General features: G+C 45.0%; 1 protein-coding gene across 2 annotated transcripts in view; it reads right to left on the bottom strand.

The window, feature by feature from the left end:
* ADCK1 (aarF domain containing kinase 1) overlaps positions 1 to 19,110 on the bottom strand; it is a 146,157-nt gene that overhangs the window by 3,294 nt on the left and 123,753 nt on the right. For both annotated transcript variants that reach the window (XM_044436974.1, XM_044436975.1), the window contains 3 exons: positions 3,107 to 3,256; positions 2,103 to 2,300; positions 724 to 917 (listed from right to left, as the gene is read on the bottom strand). In XM_044436974.1, the coding sequence (XP_044292909.1) occupies positions 724 to 917; positions 2,103 to 2,300; positions 3,107 to 3,256 (542 nt within the window). The remainder of the gene's footprint in view (positions 1 to 723; positions 918 to 2,102; positions 2,301 to 3,106; positions 3,257 to 19,110) is intronic.

Genomic DNA, 19,110 nt, shown 5'->3' with positions numbered 1-19,110 from the left:
CCTTTTATGCTTAATCTCTTGGGCCTTCCTCCGAGTGCCAGCCTCTCAGAAGGCTTGGAGGCTGGCAACTAGGGGTGGGCCTTTTATGTGATGGGTCTTTTCTTTAGAACAACCTTCCCACTGTGGCTTGCCTGGCACAAAATTTGCCATTTTTTTGGCACCAGATCAAGACAGCTTTATTTGTGGATGCCTTTAAAGACCATCCTGGTCATTCAGGGGCTGACACGATTGTCCAGGTGCCTTTCTTTTATTCTTGGCTGGGTCTTTTTATTCTTTTTTAATGTTTTATGCTATTTTAATTTAATTTTTATTCTTGTTGATGTTTCGCTCTACTGTAGTTATTTTTTTTACTTTGCTGTAAACTCTGCAGAGAGGTAATCTGGCCTGCTGGGATTCCCCAGAGGGCTCTACCCTCTTTCCCTCATCTGTCAGCTCTTTGGTGGTCTCCTGGTTTGTGCAGTTTTCCCATTCTAAAAGGTTGACATGTCTCTCCCTAGAGTTTACTTACCAGCAGGAGAAGCTTTAAGCTCCAGCATGCTGGTATTTGGGGTGTTCTGTCTGGCCCTTTTTCCCTCTTGTCTGTGCCCACTTCTGGAACAGAACATACATGTGACTGAGCTTGCCCTTTGGGCTGAAAGAAGCGTGGCTCCCCTGCTTCAGCCCTTGTGGATCGCTTAGCCAAACAGCGACCCTGGATCTGGCCTTCCAGGCAGGCGAACTCACGTGGCAACAGCTCGTATGCAGCAGCGAGACATGCTGAGGAAGGAGCTGGCACTGGCCCGCGTCTGCAGAGTGGACTCCACTCCCCTCAGCAAATCGTTGGTCTTCAGGAGCAGCAGCATCTGACGAGGAACGTTGTTGAGAAGCTTGGTGATTTGAGGCAGGTAAGTGGCAGCGTTGGTCCGGATTTCCACATTCTGGCACAGTCAGATTGGAGATACATGGAAAGCAGGGAAGAGAGAGGTTTGCACTGGAAGCAGCAGCTGGTTCTGACTACATCTGGAAGTGATAATCTAGGGCAGCTTTCCCCAGGTGTCCTCCAGATGTGTTAGACCTCAGCTTCCGGCATCTTTCCCACACCTGCCAGCTAAGGGCCAAACTTCACGTTACATGAATTGCATAAAATGTATAACTGCATAAATTGTAATTGAGACATATGCATATACAATACAGTATTTCAAACCTAATTCAGATTGGGACTGCTGTGGACTTGGAGTGGAGGCTTAAACCTTAATTCATACATGCGCACAAACACTTCCCCCCCACAACATTTTGGCAAGGGGCGGCATAGAAATGTTATAATAATAATAATAATAATAATAATAATAATAATAATAATAATAATTTTCTTCTTGAAACCCCCTCATTCCAAGGAATGAAAGAAAAAGAAAAAAACCCTCTCCATTGCTGTCAACAGAGGATTTTATTCTCTCTCTCTAGCCTCCATGCACCGGGGAATTGGGGAAGTAAATGCTAAGGGGGAGGGTTTAAGGTCAGAATGTGTTATGGCCCTGAACCACACTGGAGTCTTGTGTACTTGCCCTCACCCTTAAATCCCTTTAAGCAGAAAGGCCAAGAACCAAACTGGGAACCTTCTGCGTCCAACAAAATGATCTGCCATGGGGTGCGCATGTTCCCTCTCTCGTCAGACCCACGGACCCTCTCGTAAGGCTCACAGAGCAGCCCGCAGTCCCGGGTTCATCCCCGGACATCCCCAGGCTGAGGCTCAAAAGACCCCGCCCCGAAATCGCTACCACTCTGTGTCAACCATTTTCAGCTAGATGGATTTGCTATATTAATTGTGCTATATTAATGGTATTTATTTTTATTCTTTGGCCAGGGCAACTTATTCTATACTGTTATATGTGTTCTATATTGTTAATTTATGTATTTTAATTTATTTATTTGTAAGCCGCCCTGAGGCTTCGGCAAATGGGGCGACCTAGAAATTTTCTAAATAAATAAATATTGCAACTTCCTATGTTGCCAAGTAGGCCTTCTTTCCTTCAGGCATCAGCAGATCTTCCTCACAGTGTTCTTACAGCAGCATCCTTAATTATTATGCGTGTGAAGCTGCAAGACAATTGTAACAAGAAATGTACCTCTTTTGTTGTGACTGGCACCCGATCAATGCCCCTGTTGACGGATTCCCAGGACCTGGCAGTGAGCATACAGGCAAAGAGTGGGTAGAGGTCCCCCGCTCCCAGTCGCTGGCTGTATTTTTGGACCCGCTTCATATCAGCCTTGATCAGGGCCTGCCAGAGCCGGCAATAGTCCATTCGGAAGTTGTCTGACAGCACCTTAAGGAGGACAAGGATTTTCATGCTTTCAGAAGGAATCAATCCAAAAATGCTGCTCAGCAAAATCATGGCTTCATGATACAGAATTCTTTCGTAAGACAGCAGAGTTTAGGTGGCAAATATGAATGAGGAGAGAAGCTTGGATCACAGAGCTAACTTGTCACTAAAAGAGCACTTGAGTGTGGCTCCTGAACTCCTGGACCAGCCTTGCACATCAGGTGATGTATTAAGATGGGCCTCCCTGGAGCTCATAGTGGAACAGGGAAAGGGATTATTTCTGTTCCGCAGCAAAGCAGAAATAAGGTCCTTTCTCTGCTCACTGCTGGAAAAGGGAGCCTCTCCCAGCACTGGACAGGGAAAATGCCCTTCTCCGCAGAATTGCACAGATCAGCTGAGGAGGTCGGGCTTGGATGTGTAGGAGAATATGGGAATGAAGTCTGTTCATGTGAAATGTGTGTAGAGGTTGATGCCAGCAGTGGCTCCCCTCATGCTGGGCCACAGCCCCACCCCGTGCCCTATCCTGGGCCCAATTTGGCCCTGAAGCTGGGAGTGGTTCTGCACCCACCACTTAGCCCCAGTCTCACTGGGCTGTGGGCCCATTCCCTTGAACTGCTTGCCTGCTTCCTGCCACATCTTCCCTTCACTCCTGGGTGCTCTGAGCAGAAGGCACAAAGACACCCAAAGGTGGCTGGGAAAAGATCTATCTTGCCAGCTGCTTTCAGAGAGAGTTCTGCACGAAGCTGTCACCCAGGGTTGCTCTGGCATACACTGGGCCCCAAATCCGCCCTGCCCTGCCCTCTGCTCACCTGATAGAGCCCATGGTCTAGAAGTATAATGTGTGTCTTGCCCGTTGCTGGGCACTTCGTCACCAACACGTTGCCTGGGTGTGGATCACAGTGCACAAAGCCATTCACAAAGATCATTTCGCTGTACAGCTTCCCCAGGTTCCGGGAAATCTGGGGGAAGAAGAGAGGGAGGCACAGCATGAGCCTAGGCCTTGGCAGGCAGCAACACTGAAGCCAAGGAGCCCCCAAGCCCGATCCAGCAGCAGTGGGAAGAGAGGGGCCATTTACTGGCAGGGCTGAGGAATGACCGTAGCTGACATGCCCCATACATTCCGATGGCTCCAGTAAGAGAAGAGAAAGCAGAGAGCAGTAAAGATTTAACATGAGTGCAAGTTCATGGGGGGGGTGCATTTGGAGAGCATCTCAAAGACAAACGTGAGCATCATAGAAGAGTAGCGCTGGAAGGGGCCAAGAAGGCCATCAGGTCCAACCCTGTGCTGTTGCAGATCACTAATTAATACCATCCCACGCAAAGAGGCTTGTTTGCCTATGTGAAACAAAACCATCTGTGTGACTCTCAGGCCTGCAGGCCAAATCCAGTCCTCCAGACTGTGCCAGGTGGCCACACCCCACACCACCCGGTGGTTTGTGTTCCCACTCCCATAATCAGAGGTCTGGTGGTTTGGTGCCATCTTCCCCTATTCTAAAAGTCCTAAATGCCTAAGATTCCATTACAAGCACTGAAAGCTTTAGCTCAAATATGCAGGTGGAGGGTGTTTGCATTTTGGGGACTACCTCTTCTGCCTTTGGTCCCATCCCCTTGGCTTCTGCCTTGCTGGCATGCAGCCCTCAGAGCTTCCCTGAAACTGAATTTGTGCTTGAGCTAAAAGAAATTCTGCACTTCTGAGCGAGAGTCATCCTGGAGAAGGGCACAGGAAACCAAGCAGATCTGGAGCAACGTTGTGTTCTCAGATAGTACTAGGTACTAAGAATAGATTGAAGGAGGCACTTGTTTTCTCATGATACCTTGCTTGCAGATTTTCAGGGCTTTTTAATGATATTGTCATCCTTCAGAGCCTCTCCCACTTTTTCCAACCTTTATAGCAGGGTTTTTTGAGTGAGGACAAGCAGTTATTAAAGTTTAAACTGCAACGTACTGGAACAAAACCCTCCATTGTTGCTGCTCCACTATACTGCACCACCTTGTGATTGGTTAATAGAATATATAGACAGGCAGAAATAGAAACCCTGGGAAAAAATCCTGTGTAAAGGACACATGTTTCCTGCTGCAATGAAAAGGGAAGAAGTCTTAGCAAAGAGGCAGAAGAAACTCCTCATGTAGAGAAGCCTTAGAAGAAACTTCCGAGCAAGCAAAGGAATTAGATAGAAAGCCGAGAAGGTGAGAACTGTGAAAGGCAGAAGTGAAATGCCCATTTGAAGAACGTTTCATATACTGCACAGAAATAAACCTGGCTTTGCCATTCAGGGCATACTCAACAGAGAGCTGCAGTGTGTGTCTATATGATACACATAAACAGCTTGGTATACATACATGTGCATGCACACTCATGCATGTGCACACACTGTGGAGATAAAGAAAGTGCATCTAGCTTCAGTGGATGTCAGTCCACAGATGACACAGTGTGCACTCACCCATGTTGTGAGAATATGATTTTGTCTTTAACATAAGCGGAATACAATTCATATGTCAGGTAATGCAGGAAGCATCATTCTTAACACAAACTATAATCTGCAGACCTACTTATTCAGATGGAATGATCTGCTGGATTCAATTTTTCAATACTATTAAATTGTTGTCACTTTAGAGATACCATTTCTAGATTCCCTTCTTTGTTATGAAGAATCAAAGTGGAAATAAGCATTATGATGAACGTGGGGCTGCCAATGAAAACAGCCGCAGGGGCAGGAAAATGCATAACAATGATATCAGGGCATGAGTAAGATTTGCTACAGATTAAGAAGAGGAAGGATTCGATTTCTACAGTGGCTGCAAGGTTATGGTAACATGTAGTCACATCTTCACTACCTGCATTAGGTATTAGAACCTACCTAATTTTGTGATGCCATCACCCAGCAAGAGGAAATTTTAAAAAAAGGATTTCAGTGACTTTTATAGCAGTCGCAACAATGAGTGTCTCACTGTCCCTTCCTTGCTCTTTCACCCTCTACACCTCCTTGCACAACTAGGTGTTAATCTGATTTATGATGTCTGCAAAGATGAAGCGACACCACGAGGCTGTTTAAATTATTCTGTCACTGCCTGTGATCCCCCACCCTTCATCAGTCCCTCTCCCCAATCACCTCCTTATCACACCATTTTATTAAAGGAAAAAAGCCAGCTCAGAGTCAGTAAACACTTTCACAGTGAGGACATGCATGCTGCTCCCTTATGCAAGGAAACAGCCACACACAAGTATGTGTGTGTGCGCGCGCACACACACACACACACACACACACACACACACACAGTTGCCTGACAATTTCTTCCCCCAGCAAGACACAAACAGCCCCACAGCAGGCTGTCCAAGAGGCAATTAAGGGACCATTATTATAAATGATCCCTGACACACTGCCAAACACACAGTAAGAGCAACGAACTATAAAATTGTGTTGGAAAAGGCAGGGAGATTCCACACAGGCTCCAGCAGTGGGCCATGTACCCACATTCTGGTTTGGAAGTCCTATTTCAGAGCCCTTTGCATGGATCGCTTCCCAAGCAGACATTCACATACTCTCACCCCACTGCATGTGCAAGGATCCTGCAAGGGTCAAGAGCACAGCAGGAGCCAGAGGGCTGCAGTTCATTTTGCATCTTATTTCACTGCAGTAGGTGCTTAGCTGAAATTGCAGAACTCATTGTTATTCTTCATCATCACATTATTCTATAACGTTTTGACTTTTTAATATTTCATAAAACATTCTCCATTTCCATACAAAACATACAAAAAACACAAATCCACCACACTGAATTTTGGTTCAAAGGATTCAACAACTGCAGTCCATATGTTTACACAAAATTTTTGGTTGCCATGTGTGTGACACAGAGAGAGTTGTTGATATTAATTCCTTCAAATGTGAAAAAAAATGAGACTGTGTTTGAAAGATCTGGATCTGGGAGGAACCAATAGACCAGTCTACTGGGTTTCAGATGGCAATCTAGAGAATCCTCATGTTCTTTGGAAGCTTTTCAGAGGCTCATCAGTGAGAAGACCAGTTGTTTGTTTGTTTAATTTACTGGGTTTATATAGTCTTTATTCAGTGTCCAGTAAAATTCTTAAATAGCTAGTGATAGTAAGAAGGGCAAAAAACCAAATACAGGGTTAAAATTTTAAAATCAAATTATGCTAATAAAACCAGGGCTGGTTAATCAGGGAAGACTCATTAAAATTAAAATGTTTTCAGTAGGTGCCAAAAATGAAACAATGTCATTGACTGCCTGACACAAACAGGCATGGAGTTCCATCAAGAGGGAGCCAAGCCACTGCACACTGTACTGCCAGTGGATTTCAAACAGACCAGAGGTCCATGCAGTCCCAACAAGAATGCTTCTTCTAATGACCTCAGTGACCAGCCAAGTTGGGAAGGGAGAAGGTAGACATAACGGCAGACATCTTCCCCAAGTGCAGCTTGTCCCTAACTGCTAATCTTTCTCTGCAATAGAGAAACCCTGGAGAGTGTTCATTATGCTCTAAGTCATGTTCATAGGGAGAGAATGGAGAAATTCAACAATCCAGGCAAGTATTCTACATGAAATTTTTGCACCTGGAAGGGAACCCTTGAGGGTCCAGGCCAGGGGGTGCTGTGGTATGGAACTTCTATCTCCTTCTCTAGGCTTCCTGTCCATTCAAGTGCTGAAGCTTTGCTGAGTACCCAAAACAGATTAGGGATTCTGGTGGTATAGCGCCCTCCCCACTAGCCATCAGTCTCCTTGCCTGAGCTGATGCAGCTGGTCTCAGATTTGTTGTTGAAGATCACTAGAATGATGGTTCTGAGGGATCTTAATTTCCATGCCCAAGCTGCCAGTTACAAGTACTTCATTTCCACCATGACAGCCATGTGGTTGTCTCAATATATTATTGGCCCAATGCATGTAAGAGGATAAACTCTTGATTTTATTTTCTTGACTGAGAAGGAGAATGGTGACCTGAAAGTAAGGGAATTAAAATTTATCATGTTGTTGTGCTCAGATCATTTCCTGTTGAGGTTTAGACACTCAGAAGCCTTTCTATAATACAGGGAGGGCTACTAAAACAATCCACCCACAGAGCCTAATGGATTACATTGAGTTCAGAAGAGTCTGGTTTTTTCCTGATGGTATGTCTGGTTCTTCTACAAAATCCCAGGTCACTCTGTGGAATGCAGAGTTGACTTGTGCAGCAGCCACAGGCACACACAGTACCCTCTTCTTCTGAACAGAACCCAGTCAACACCTTGGTATATTCTTCATCTGGTGGCAATGAAGCAAGGATGACAGCTAGAAGGTACATTGAGGAAAATCTGACCAAAAACCGGCTGGAGATTATTATCAAGCCTACTCTGTGGCAGAGAGGGGCATTCTTTTCCACCCTTTTCTCAGTGTCGTCCAGCAGAGCTTTTCCAAATGGTTCGTGGCCAGCTTCAATATGAATCAGGGAGAGAAACAATCATAGTAGCACATTGTGACAAATTTGCACAGTATTTTGAAGATACAATTGCTCAGACCTATCCCAAATTGGATGCCACAATTAATGTAGTCCCATTAGTAGCATTGCCCAGGACATCATGTGGCCCCATGTTAGTGGATTTCAGTTGATGAGACCTGAAGACGCAGACAAGATGCCCAGCCAAATCCAACTGACCACATTATCTTTGCTTTACTGTTGGCCTTCATACCTTATTACCTCTAATAGGAAGTGGCTTTGGGTCCAGAGGTTGTAAACTCCTCCTTGAGTTTACAAGTGGGAGCGGTCTCCTTAAAGAGGCAGTAATTAGACCATTTCTTTAAAAGCCTAACCTGGATCCAGATGATGATAAATAGGCAAGTAAGTCACCAACATTCTCTTCCTGGGCAAGGTGCTTGAGCAGATGGCTGCTGCTGAACTCCAGGCACTCTTGATTGAAAAGAATTATCTAGATCCATTTCAACTGGGCTTCAGTCTTGGATTTGGAGTGGAAATTGACTTGTTGGATGGCCTTTGCCAGGGAAGAACAAGCAGGGTGCAACCCTCTTGATTTTCTTTGGCCTCACAGCAGCTTCAAATATAATCAGCCATGGTATTTTTGGACTGGCTGTCCTGAGTTTGTAGCTGGAGGCACTGCACTGCAGTGGTTCCAGTCCTATATGGATGGCTGATTCCTGAAGGTGATTCCTGTGAGATTATTAATTTGTGTCTTGACAGCTATGCTATGGGGTTCCACAGGGCTCTATTTTATCCCCCATGCTATTCAACATCTACATGAAACTGCTAGGGGAGATTATCTGGGGGGCTGTGTTGAAGTGTCATCAATATGCTGATGACACCCAACTCCCTCCTTTGCATTGAATCTAGGTGAAATAGTGGCTGCTATGAATCAGTGCTTGGGCATGGTAATGAAATGGATGAGAGCCAATAAATTGAGACTCAGTCCAGACATAACAGAGGTACTGTTAGTGAGTGGTTTGCCTACCTGGATAAGTGATATTTAGCTGATCCTGGAGGAGAATGCACTCCCCCTAGCAGATCAGATTTGTACGTTGGGCGTGGATCTGGCATTGTTACCAGAGGTACAGGTGGATGTGGTGGCACAGAGCACCTTTTATGAGCTTTGGCTGATATAACAACTATGTCCTTATCTGGACAAGGGTAACCTACCTACAGTTATCCATCCTCTGATGACATCTCAGATTACTGAAGCATGTTATACATGAGTTTGCCTTTGAAAACAGTCTTAACATTTCAGCTGATCTGATACAGGAAGATCTTCAACAGGATAATTTTAGGCCAGTAGTTTGCCATCTATACTGGCTGCTAAGCCATATCTGGTCCCGATTCAAAGTGCATTCAAAGCTCAAAACTGCTTATGGCCAGTCTAGCTGAAGCATTGTCTCCTACCATATGTACCCACCTGGACCCTAAGATCATCCTGAGAAGTCCTTCTCCAGGAGCCCCTGGCTACTAAGATGGGGGCCTTTTCTGCTGCAGCACCCCAGTTGTAGAATGAACACAGAGGCTTGCCCAGCACCTCTGTTGTGCTCTTTCCTGTACCAGATGAAAACCTCCCTATTTTCCCAGGAATTTTAGTCTTTCAGTATCTGTTGTTTTAAATTCTTACTGTATTTTAAATCTTGGCGCTGCTGCTAGGTTTTATTCTGGCTTTCACTTCTATTTGATACTGTAGTTTTAAACTGTTGTAGAGCATTTAATAATGTATTTTATATTTTAATTGTTGTGAACCGCCCAGAGAGCTTCAGCTCTTGGGCGCTACAAAAATGTAATGAATCAAGTCAATGAACAAACAAATTCACTGGGTTTCCATAGCAGCCATTCCTCAGCAGAGCAACCAGGCCAGATTCTACCATGTCACTTTCTAACTTGACACTACAGTATATCATTTTAGTACCTGCTAAAAGGGAACAACCAAGTACAGGTACTTTGACTTGTTTAAAAGCTTCCTATAATAAATGCCAAATACTGATGTATAAATTGTAGATTCAGAGAAGGTAGGAGTGACTTCTTAAACCTGTAGCAAATCCAGATTCAAATTTATCAGGAACTGAGAGGTGCTGCACTTTGTATTGTCACCAACACATACTGGATCAAAATTTGAAAAACAATGCCCTTTCTACCTGCAAGCTTACAGGCTAATTATTGCAATATTAAAGGGAAAAGAAATCATGAGAAACCAGGAAAAAATAAGTCAATTCAGGCACTTGTTCATCTTCTTACACAATGCATAATAAATATACTGAGATTATTTTTAAAGGCAGTGACAAGTGAAGAAGGGTGTTGGAGGCAAAAACACTAATGTCCACTCCTCCAGACTTAGATAATTACTATTACTGTTATTATTACAGTATATTTCTGTACTGCCCATAGCCCGAAGTTCTCTGCTATGACATTTGCAAGAATGGGGCAGGCTGGCAGCGGACTGAGTCAATAGGATGCACCTGTGGAATCTGTGTCAGAGGCCAAGTAACTGCTGAACAAGTGACTGTGTAGGCTGCAGCAACTGTCCATCCCTGAGGAAAAGGAGGATGGGGCCAAAGGCAGGGAAATAGGACCAAAAGGGCTTGGGGATGGAAGATCTGACATGCAAGCCGTGGGTGGCAGGAGGAAACCTGCTGCCTACAGGATGCACTGGGAGCCAACAGGGAGTCGGTGCTTGCTAAAGTAACCCTTGAACTGAGGGTTCGGAACCCAATGTTCAGAACTGAAGCTCATCAAACACAGAAAACGAGCAGTCAATCAAGGTTTGAGGAACTCTGGAGGGAACCAAAGGCAATGCAAAAATTCAACTTCTTTACTGGGTTTCCCACAAGTCTGAGCAATGATGTCTTGCCCTTAGGGATTCAGCTGCTTGTCTTGTTTAAAGGCCCTTAAACTGTCTTCTAAAACAAATTTGTGTGGAACTCGTGATCTCAGCTGGTTGGTGAAGTGGGCTGGGCTGGGCTGGGCAAGAAGACTGAAATTACCTGTCAGATTCCCCTACCTGTGCTTACCAAAAAGGGCCTGTGGGCCTTTCCTACAAGGGACTCTCTAGGAAAGGCATTTATTGTGCCTTTGCGATCCCTCACTCACAGCAAAGGGCTTTTTCATGGCGACAGTGTGCTCTACTACCCCTCCTGTGCTTTCAAGTCCTCGGCACACATGTGTTTTAGAGCAAGGAATGTGTGATATTAAACTTTAAACTGCAAAACCCCAGAATAAATTTACTATATTTGTAAAAAGTCACAAATCTGCTATAGTGCAGCTAAACCACAATGCCATCCTGTGGTTGGTTAATAGTATATACAGAAAGGCAGTGAAATACATGTGTGAGTGTGTGCATGCGAGACAGAGAGAAGGAACAATAGAGGGTTTTGTGTATGCCAGTGTATTTAAGCATACTGGTTTCTACTCTGTGTGCAAGAAATTGTGTATTTCAGGAGAGTCTATGGCCAATGCAGCAAAGAATTGTGAATCTGTACCTCCCAGAGATGAGAGAACAATTTCCAGTGAATTATCACTCAAAATGTTACTCTAGCTTTTGCATTTGCCTTCAAGCATGAACAAAATCCAATGGGTACAAAAAAAAGAAAAAAAGATAAATGTCAAAACATTACATTGTATTAATGACAGGATGAATGCTCATTTAATTAGGGAATAGCAGCTGCAACATTTAATTTTCTGGACCAATTGGCCAATCAGCACCAAGCTTAAATTCCATATATATATATATATATTTATTTTAAGGTCAAAGCAGAAGCTAGGGATGTAGCAACCTGGGGACAAAATAAATTGGGGAACCCAATTTATTCCTTTCACAACCCTTCTGGATATTCCCCACTTCAAATATATTACTTACCTGCCATGGCCTTCCCCAAAGACCTAGTGAACATTGTGTATTTGTGAGCTCTCCTCCATTCCACATGCGCATCTACAGTTCCCAGTGTTCCTCAGAGGAAAGGAGGATCTGCTAAGCCCAAATAAATGAGTGGTCTAGATAGTCTGTCAAATAAACACCAGCTTACTCCAGCTTCTTTGCCAGCAGGATAGTTATTGGATCCTTCAATGTTACAGGAATCCTACGTATCTTGCATTGCTGTTGCTAATTTCTATTCTAGGTGAGACAACTGTCCCCAAGACACTGTAAAATCAAGAGGCATGTGAGGCAAGGCACCGTCAACAGACTGAGAAGACCGGTACCTGCCATGTAGCTATATACTGGGACTGCACAAATTCAAAAAAGTGGAGAAATAAATAAGTGAGACCCTGGGGAGGGAGTCGTTGCTTTTGTGGTTGGCAGGGAGCAATCCTTTGAAGTTGTAAATTGGGTTGGCTATCCTGGTGAGCTCTGCGCAAGGACAGAGACGCAGAAATCAGCAAAACCCAAACTCACTGAGATTCTTTGAATTCTACCTTGAAGCTCCCCATGACTCATGTCCATATTAGATTGTTTCAGTCTGCATGAAAATCCATGTGCATTTCAGTGAGCACCAAAAAGTATGCATTTTCCTTTCATCTTGTTTAAGTCCATTTGTACGTATTTTTTTCAAAAGCAAATATCTCCAATACATTTTTCTTGGGTGAGCAAATTGCACTGCAAGTTCAAAAATGTATGGGCTGTGACTGTTGGCTGCATTCACACAAAGCTGATGAAAGATTCAGGACAGATGAAGTACTTCTTCACACGGCACACAGCTAAAGTATGGAAGTCATTTCCACAAGATGGCCAGCAATTGGATGGCTTGGCTTTACAGAGGACGGGACACATTAATGCAGGTAAAGGTTATTAGTACCTAGTGGCCTGATGGGAAACTTCAGCAGGGAGGGCTGTTGTACTCATATCCTGCTTGTGGAATGCCGTGGGCAGCTGGCTGGATACATGTGAACAGAAAGCTGGACTGGATGGACTCTTCTTATGTCCTTAAGTTCCAGAAGTGTGAACTGGGTAACATCACATCTAAACCGAGCTGAAATTGATTTCTCATTCCTCCCTACTCAAGGTGCTAACCAAGAGGAGAAATGGGAGGATTGGAGGGTTTTAATTGCATTTTAATTGTATTTTACTGGATTGATTTTTAATGACTCCACATCTTCCATGGGGTTGCCTGGGGAGCGTGTGGGCGCCACCATTGGGGTGATGTTGGGCAATGGTCGCTATGGCGTTGGGAGTTTAACATGTCGGCATAGAAGAAGGAGGGATAGATGGTTGACACCTGTTTCCCCTTCTGGTTATTCCCCCAACTGGAAGGTTCCAGGTAAGCTTATCAACTGCCCCTCGGGTCTGGCAGTGCTGCTGCTTAACGCCAGGTCGGTCCATAACAAAACATCCCTCATCCATGACTTAATTGTGGATGAGGGGGCCGACCTGGCTTGCATTACAGAGACCTGGGCGGGGCGGGATGTATCCCCCTCTCAATTGTGCCTGCCTGGGTATCTGGCCCAGCACCAGCCACGTGCGGTGGGGGGGCCGCTTTAATTTACCGAGCTTCTATTCTTCCTGCGGGGTTTCCTGTTCTCTCAAGACCAGGTCTAGAGTGTTTATACCTGGCGTTGGGCGACCGAGACAGATTGGGGATTCTGCTGGTGTACTGTGCACCCTTCTGCCCATCAGACTCCCTGCCTGAGCTGACAGAGATTGTCTCGGACGTGGTGTTGAAGACCCCCAGGATGTTGGTCCTGGGGGACTTCAATCTTCATGCCGAGACTGTTCTGACCAGGGCGGCCCAGGACTTCATGGCCTCCATGACAGCTATGGGGCTGTCTCAACATGTCACTGGCCTGACCCATGAATGTGGTCACACACTGGACCTGGTTTTCTTGACGGGACAGGAAGAGGGTGATCTGAGGGTGAGGAATTTGCGTCGGACTCCCTTGTCATGGTCAGATCACTTCCTCGTGAGGTTTGAGCTCGGAGCTGGCCCTTCCCTCTGTAAGGGTGCAGACCCTATTGTGATGGTCCACCCTCGGAGCCGGATGTACCTGGATGGATTCCTGAAGGCTCTGGGGAATTTTCCGGTTGATAAAGCTGGCTTTCCTGTTGATGCACTGGTTGAACTGTGGAATGGGGAAATGGCCAGAGCAATTGACACGATAGCCCCTAAGCATCCTCTCCTGCCAAGCAGAGCCCGTCCATCCCCATGGTACACATCTGAATTACAGGCGATGAAGTGGGTTGGGAAACATCTAGAGCATAGGTGGAGGAAATCACAGGATAAATCTGACTGAACACGCCTACAAGCTCGCTATCAAGCCTATGCTGTGGCAGTGAGGGCGGCGAAGAAGAAATTCTTCTCCACTTCCATTGCCGCCTCACAGTGCCGTCCAGCGGAGTTCTTTCGAGTGGTACATGGGCTGAAACACCCTGGCCCTAAGAAAGATCCCATACCACCTTTGATGGCCTGCTGTAATGACTTTGCCCACTTTAAGGAGAAAATCGCTCAGATTTGTCACGAGCTGGACTCCACAAGTGATTCAGATCCTTTAGGGGAGATGCCAATGACTCCATCTGGTCAGATATTAATGGATGAATTTCAGTTATTGAGGCCTGATGATGTGGACAAGGTGCTTGGACAAGTACGTTCCACCACCTGCAAGGTGTTGGAACAGGTGGTGACGGGACAACTCCAGGCACTCTTGGATGAAACTGATTATCTGGACCCATTTCAGTCCAGCTTCAGACCTGGGTATGGTACTGAATCTGCCTTAGTTGCCCTGTATGATGACCTGTGCAGGGAGAGAGACAGGAGGAGTGCGTCCCTGTTGGTTCTCCTGGACCTCTCAGCGGCTTTTGATACCATCGACCATGGTATCCTCCTGGATAGGCTGGTGGGACTGGGAGTAGGAGGCACTGCTTGGCAGTGGTTCCGCTCCTACCTTGACAGCCGATTCCAGAAGGTGGTGCTGGGGGACTTTGGCTCTGCGCCATGGCAGTTATGTCATGGAGTACTGCAGGGTTCCATTTTGTCCCCCTTGCTATTTAATATCTACATGAAACCACTGGGAGAGGTCATCAGGAGGTTTGGGCTGCGGAGTCATCAGTATGCTGATGACACCCAGCTCTACCTCTCTTTTTCAACCAATCCAGGTGAGGCAGTGGCTGTATTGAACCGGTGCCTGGTCGAGGTAATGGGCTGGATGAGGGCCAATAAACTGAAACTCAATCCAGACAAGACGGAAGTCCTGTTGGTGGGTGGCTCGAGCTCCTGGGTAGGTGACTTGGGCCTTGCCCTGGACGGGATTGTGCTCCCTCTAAAGGACAGGGTCTGCAGCTTGGAAGTGCTCCTCGACCTGGAACTGTCCTTAGAAGCTCAAGAGACAGCGGTGGCGAGGAGCGCTTTCCTTCAGCTTCGGCTAATCCATCAGCTGCATCCCTACCTGGAGGAAGATTGCCTAGCAACAGTGACACATGCATTGGTTACTTTCCGGTTGGATTTCTGCAATGCACTCTACGTGGGGCTGCCCTTGAAGACAGTCCAGATACTTCAGATGGTGCAAAACAGAGCGGCCAGGTTGCTGATGGGGACTGGGCATTATTCTCATATAACCCCAGTCCTCTATCAGCTTCACTGGCTTCCCATCGAAGTCCGGCTCAATTCAAGGTGCTGGTTATTACGTATAAAGCCCTTAACGGCTTGGGACCTGGATACCTAAAGGAACACCTTCTTCCATATTTGCCCTCCCGCCCCCTGAGATCAGCAGCAGAGGCCCTCCTCTGGGAACCCTCCGGGAAAGATATGAGGAGGCAAAGTACCCGGAGGAGGGCTTTCTCTGCGGTGGCACCCCACCTATGGAATGCGCTCCCCAGAGAGGTCCGTTATATGTTTTTCGGCACCAGGTTAAGACCTTTTAGGGGCAAACTTCAACTAACCTAATCCACATGTTCAGAAATGCCTCTTCTCACATGGTAAGGCAGTCCAGAGTGAGAAAGCCTCCCATCCTGAAGGGTCAGCTAGAGTTCCTCGAAACAATGGCTTTGATGGACTTCTATTCTGAGCCCCTTCCCCGTCTCCAGTTTCAGGGAAGCACAGAATTTCCCCCAGTTTTGAAGGCCAGGGCATGCCTTTTCTTTTCAAAGCTTAAGTACTTCTGAAAACCTTGGCATTTACCCAATTTTACATGTGCAATGTTTTGGCGACACTAGGATCAGCACTCATTCTATGAATTTAGGAAACAGAGGGAATAATAAGTCTAGAATGCCTCCAAAGTCATGATTAGATTTTACTGTAGTGCAAACAGAACAAATATATAGCAGAACAATCTCCATTCACAAAGATACTGACTATCAAATGCTGGAGGCAACAGCGGGTGGATATTATTTTAATTCCCTCCTTGTAAAGTTCTGTATGGCATCAGGGCAGCTACTACAAAAAGGTAGGATGCTGAACTAGGTAAAAAGTTGGCTTGCTAATATAGCAATTCTTATGTCTCATCATAGTAAGATACAAATTACAAAGGAAGTAGAAGCATCAAATACTCTACAAGGATTTGTGTAACCAGGGCAGATTTTTTAAAACAGGAAGAAAATAAGCTACTTTTTAAATATTTGTATAACCAAGACATTACTAGGATGGGTTTTTTAAAAAGGAAAAATACTCTGAAGAAAGTAAGATACCTTTTATATGTTTCAGGAGGTATGATAGGCACAAAATTGGGTTGTAAATACTTGCAAAGAAAGGAGTTTGGTGTTCTTGGAATGCACATAAGCAATTGGGTTAATTAGGAAAAGCTTGATCCAAATTGCAATCCTAGACACAATTATTTGGGAGTAAGACCCACTGAACTCAGTGGGACTTACTTCTGAGTACATACACAAAGGATTACATTGTGAGACTTAGAATTCCATTGATTATTGCACTGTACTCCATGCATATCTTGGATACTTAGTACTGACCTGCAGAATAAAAAAGGTTACTCCTAACTCAATTCTTAGTCACAGTTTAGTCAGTTAATCTCCTTGGTGGAGCAAATTACCTCTGAATTCTGAGTGACTCCTTTGTTTCGATGTAAAAACATTAATTTCTCTTTGTCTACTCATGCATGTCCACATGGGCAATACAGCTGTGAAGTATACATTAACCATTACAAAAATTAAACGAGCTGCTTCTTCTCCTTTTTAAAATCATCCTGTTTCTTGTTCACAAACATATGCTGCTCACACAGATGCAAACTTATTTGTGCAAACAGGGAGAGTTTTCATAAGTGCAGCTTCCAGAGTAGGAACAAAGGGGACATCACCCAATAGTGGGGAAATGCTGCATAAAGGAATCCAGCATTTAGTGAGAAGGGACACAGTCACTACCGGGATGAATGGAACAATGCATTTCAGTTCCATTCTATTTCTTACGTTTCCCTTTCACTGAACCACTCTGTTCCATTTGCACACTTTAAAACGGCTAAAATGGAAAGTAAAATATAGCTTTCTTCCTCTGTCCTGTACACTTCGGCATTTTTGAACCTATAATCACATTGCAAAATTCAGAGAAGTGCAATATCTGGCTGATTTATCTTATCCCCACATCAGTTTAAGAGTTGTAAATCTGTTTGGTTCACATCAAAATATAGACCAAATGAAATCCTCAAACATCCCTAGTAGTCACCATGCACATATTAATCACATTAGGAAAAAGCCTGCTGCCAGCAACTTTATCTGAGTTAAAACCGATGTGAGGATATGGTAAAGGCAATGATGTGGCCACCCATGCCATTAAAACAAAACATCAACCTTTCTTACAAAACAACAAAAAAATCTATCGGCATTTCATTGTTCCAATCACTTTCATGTGGGAGAAACAACTTGGGGATTTCTGTTGGAGAAGTGACATGAAGAGCTTAGCCTAGATCAGACTTGCATCCTCCTTGGTCCCTACATTTTCAGTGGCAAACATAGGTTCAGGAACCCGGACTACTACATGCCCACTGCAAGACACTAGCATGGAAAGCATTATTTGCAAGGGAGAAATGTTACCAAGGAATGGGCTTAACTCCTCAAGACCCCATAACCATTTTTCCTGAATTGATGCGGCAAGCATGCATCTGGAAAAATGCATCTGGGTGTTGCAGAAGAAAAGCATCAGGCAGGAAAATGGTAACATAGGCTCACCCCTCACACCCCTATTCTGCTTCAAACCACTTTGCAGCAGGGAGTCAGTGGGCTGGGTTCCAGGGGCTGAGCTAGCCACTAAAAGCATGGATCCGTCATCAGTTATCAGCCTTTGCCACTGGCAATCTCCAAAAGAGGTTGCCATGGAAGAACCTGAATTCCTTTGGGGATGCCAGGCCTAAGATAGCTAAGGTAACACCAAGACGTCCTCCAGTTCTCAGAGAGTACCACAACCAAAGAGCACACACAAAGAAATAATTGCTCAGATTGCTCTGAGGATATCATCTCTTTCAGGGAAACCATCTTTGAGTTTTATCAGATTACATAGATGGTTCAGTTCTAGAGCCAGTACCCCATGGTTTAAGCCCAAACCACTGAAGGCTGAAAAGAGAGTTGCAATGCTCAGTTGTCACTAGGAGTTCGTGCAAGTTTCCAGCCTTGAGGACTTCATTTCCTGACTGACCACTGGAAAGTCTTACATTGAGCACATAGTTCAAGACAGGATTGTGCTGTGCTTTCCCTCTATTTATTCCTGTCTCTTTCAATTTAGAACTGGTACTAGCTGTTGGCCCTAATTCGGCCATAATATTTGCCAATTATTTTAAGAGATGGCGACACTAACTTCTACTGATCTCATTAAAAGTAAAGGTCGAGGCGTAACTCATTTCTCAGGGTTCGATATTACCTCCTCAGGCCAAAAGAATAGCATTGATTTTGGAACCTTAATCGAAGGTTAATTGGATTAGTGAACGTGTTTGTTGTTTTTTTTAATACTGCTGTGGCAGGTCCCCAGACACACTGGTGTGAAATTAAGATGCTGCAAGATGCAGTGAGGTGGACAACACAACTTGCTCCTCATTACAGCTCTGCAATGTTTGTTGTCAATGCACACATGGGGTCCCACTGCACTATCAGAAAACATGGAGGATTTGCTCTCTAGGAAAGTAGATCCTGCAATACAGAGCAAGGGATGCTTGAGGAGAGGTGTTAACAATGCTGTGCTGTACTGAATTTGCAGAGTCTTCAGCTGAGAGAGAGAGGTAATGCGTACAGCCAGGTAAGTGGCCACAGACCTGGTTCATCACTACTGGTGGAAAAGTCATTATCTAAACCTACCACAAAAGCAGAATTTCTGGCTTTTTCACACAAATAAAGCAGAATAATCCCAAACTGAAGGGATCAACTGTACCATTTCAGACTGCAGGTGGACAATTTCTTGATGCTACCCTATGAAAAACTAA

The sequence above is a fragment of the Varanus komodoensis genome, unplaced genomic scaffold (assembly GCF_004798865.1).
Source record: "Varanus komodoensis strain SLA01 unplaced genomic scaffold, ASM479886v1 scaffold3, whole genome shotgun sequence".
NCBI classification, from domain to species: domain Eukaryota; kingdom Metazoa; phylum Chordata; class Lepidosauria; order Squamata; family Varanidae; genus Varanus; species Varanus komodoensis.
This window is presented reverse-complemented; position numbering and strand designations above follow the sequence as displayed.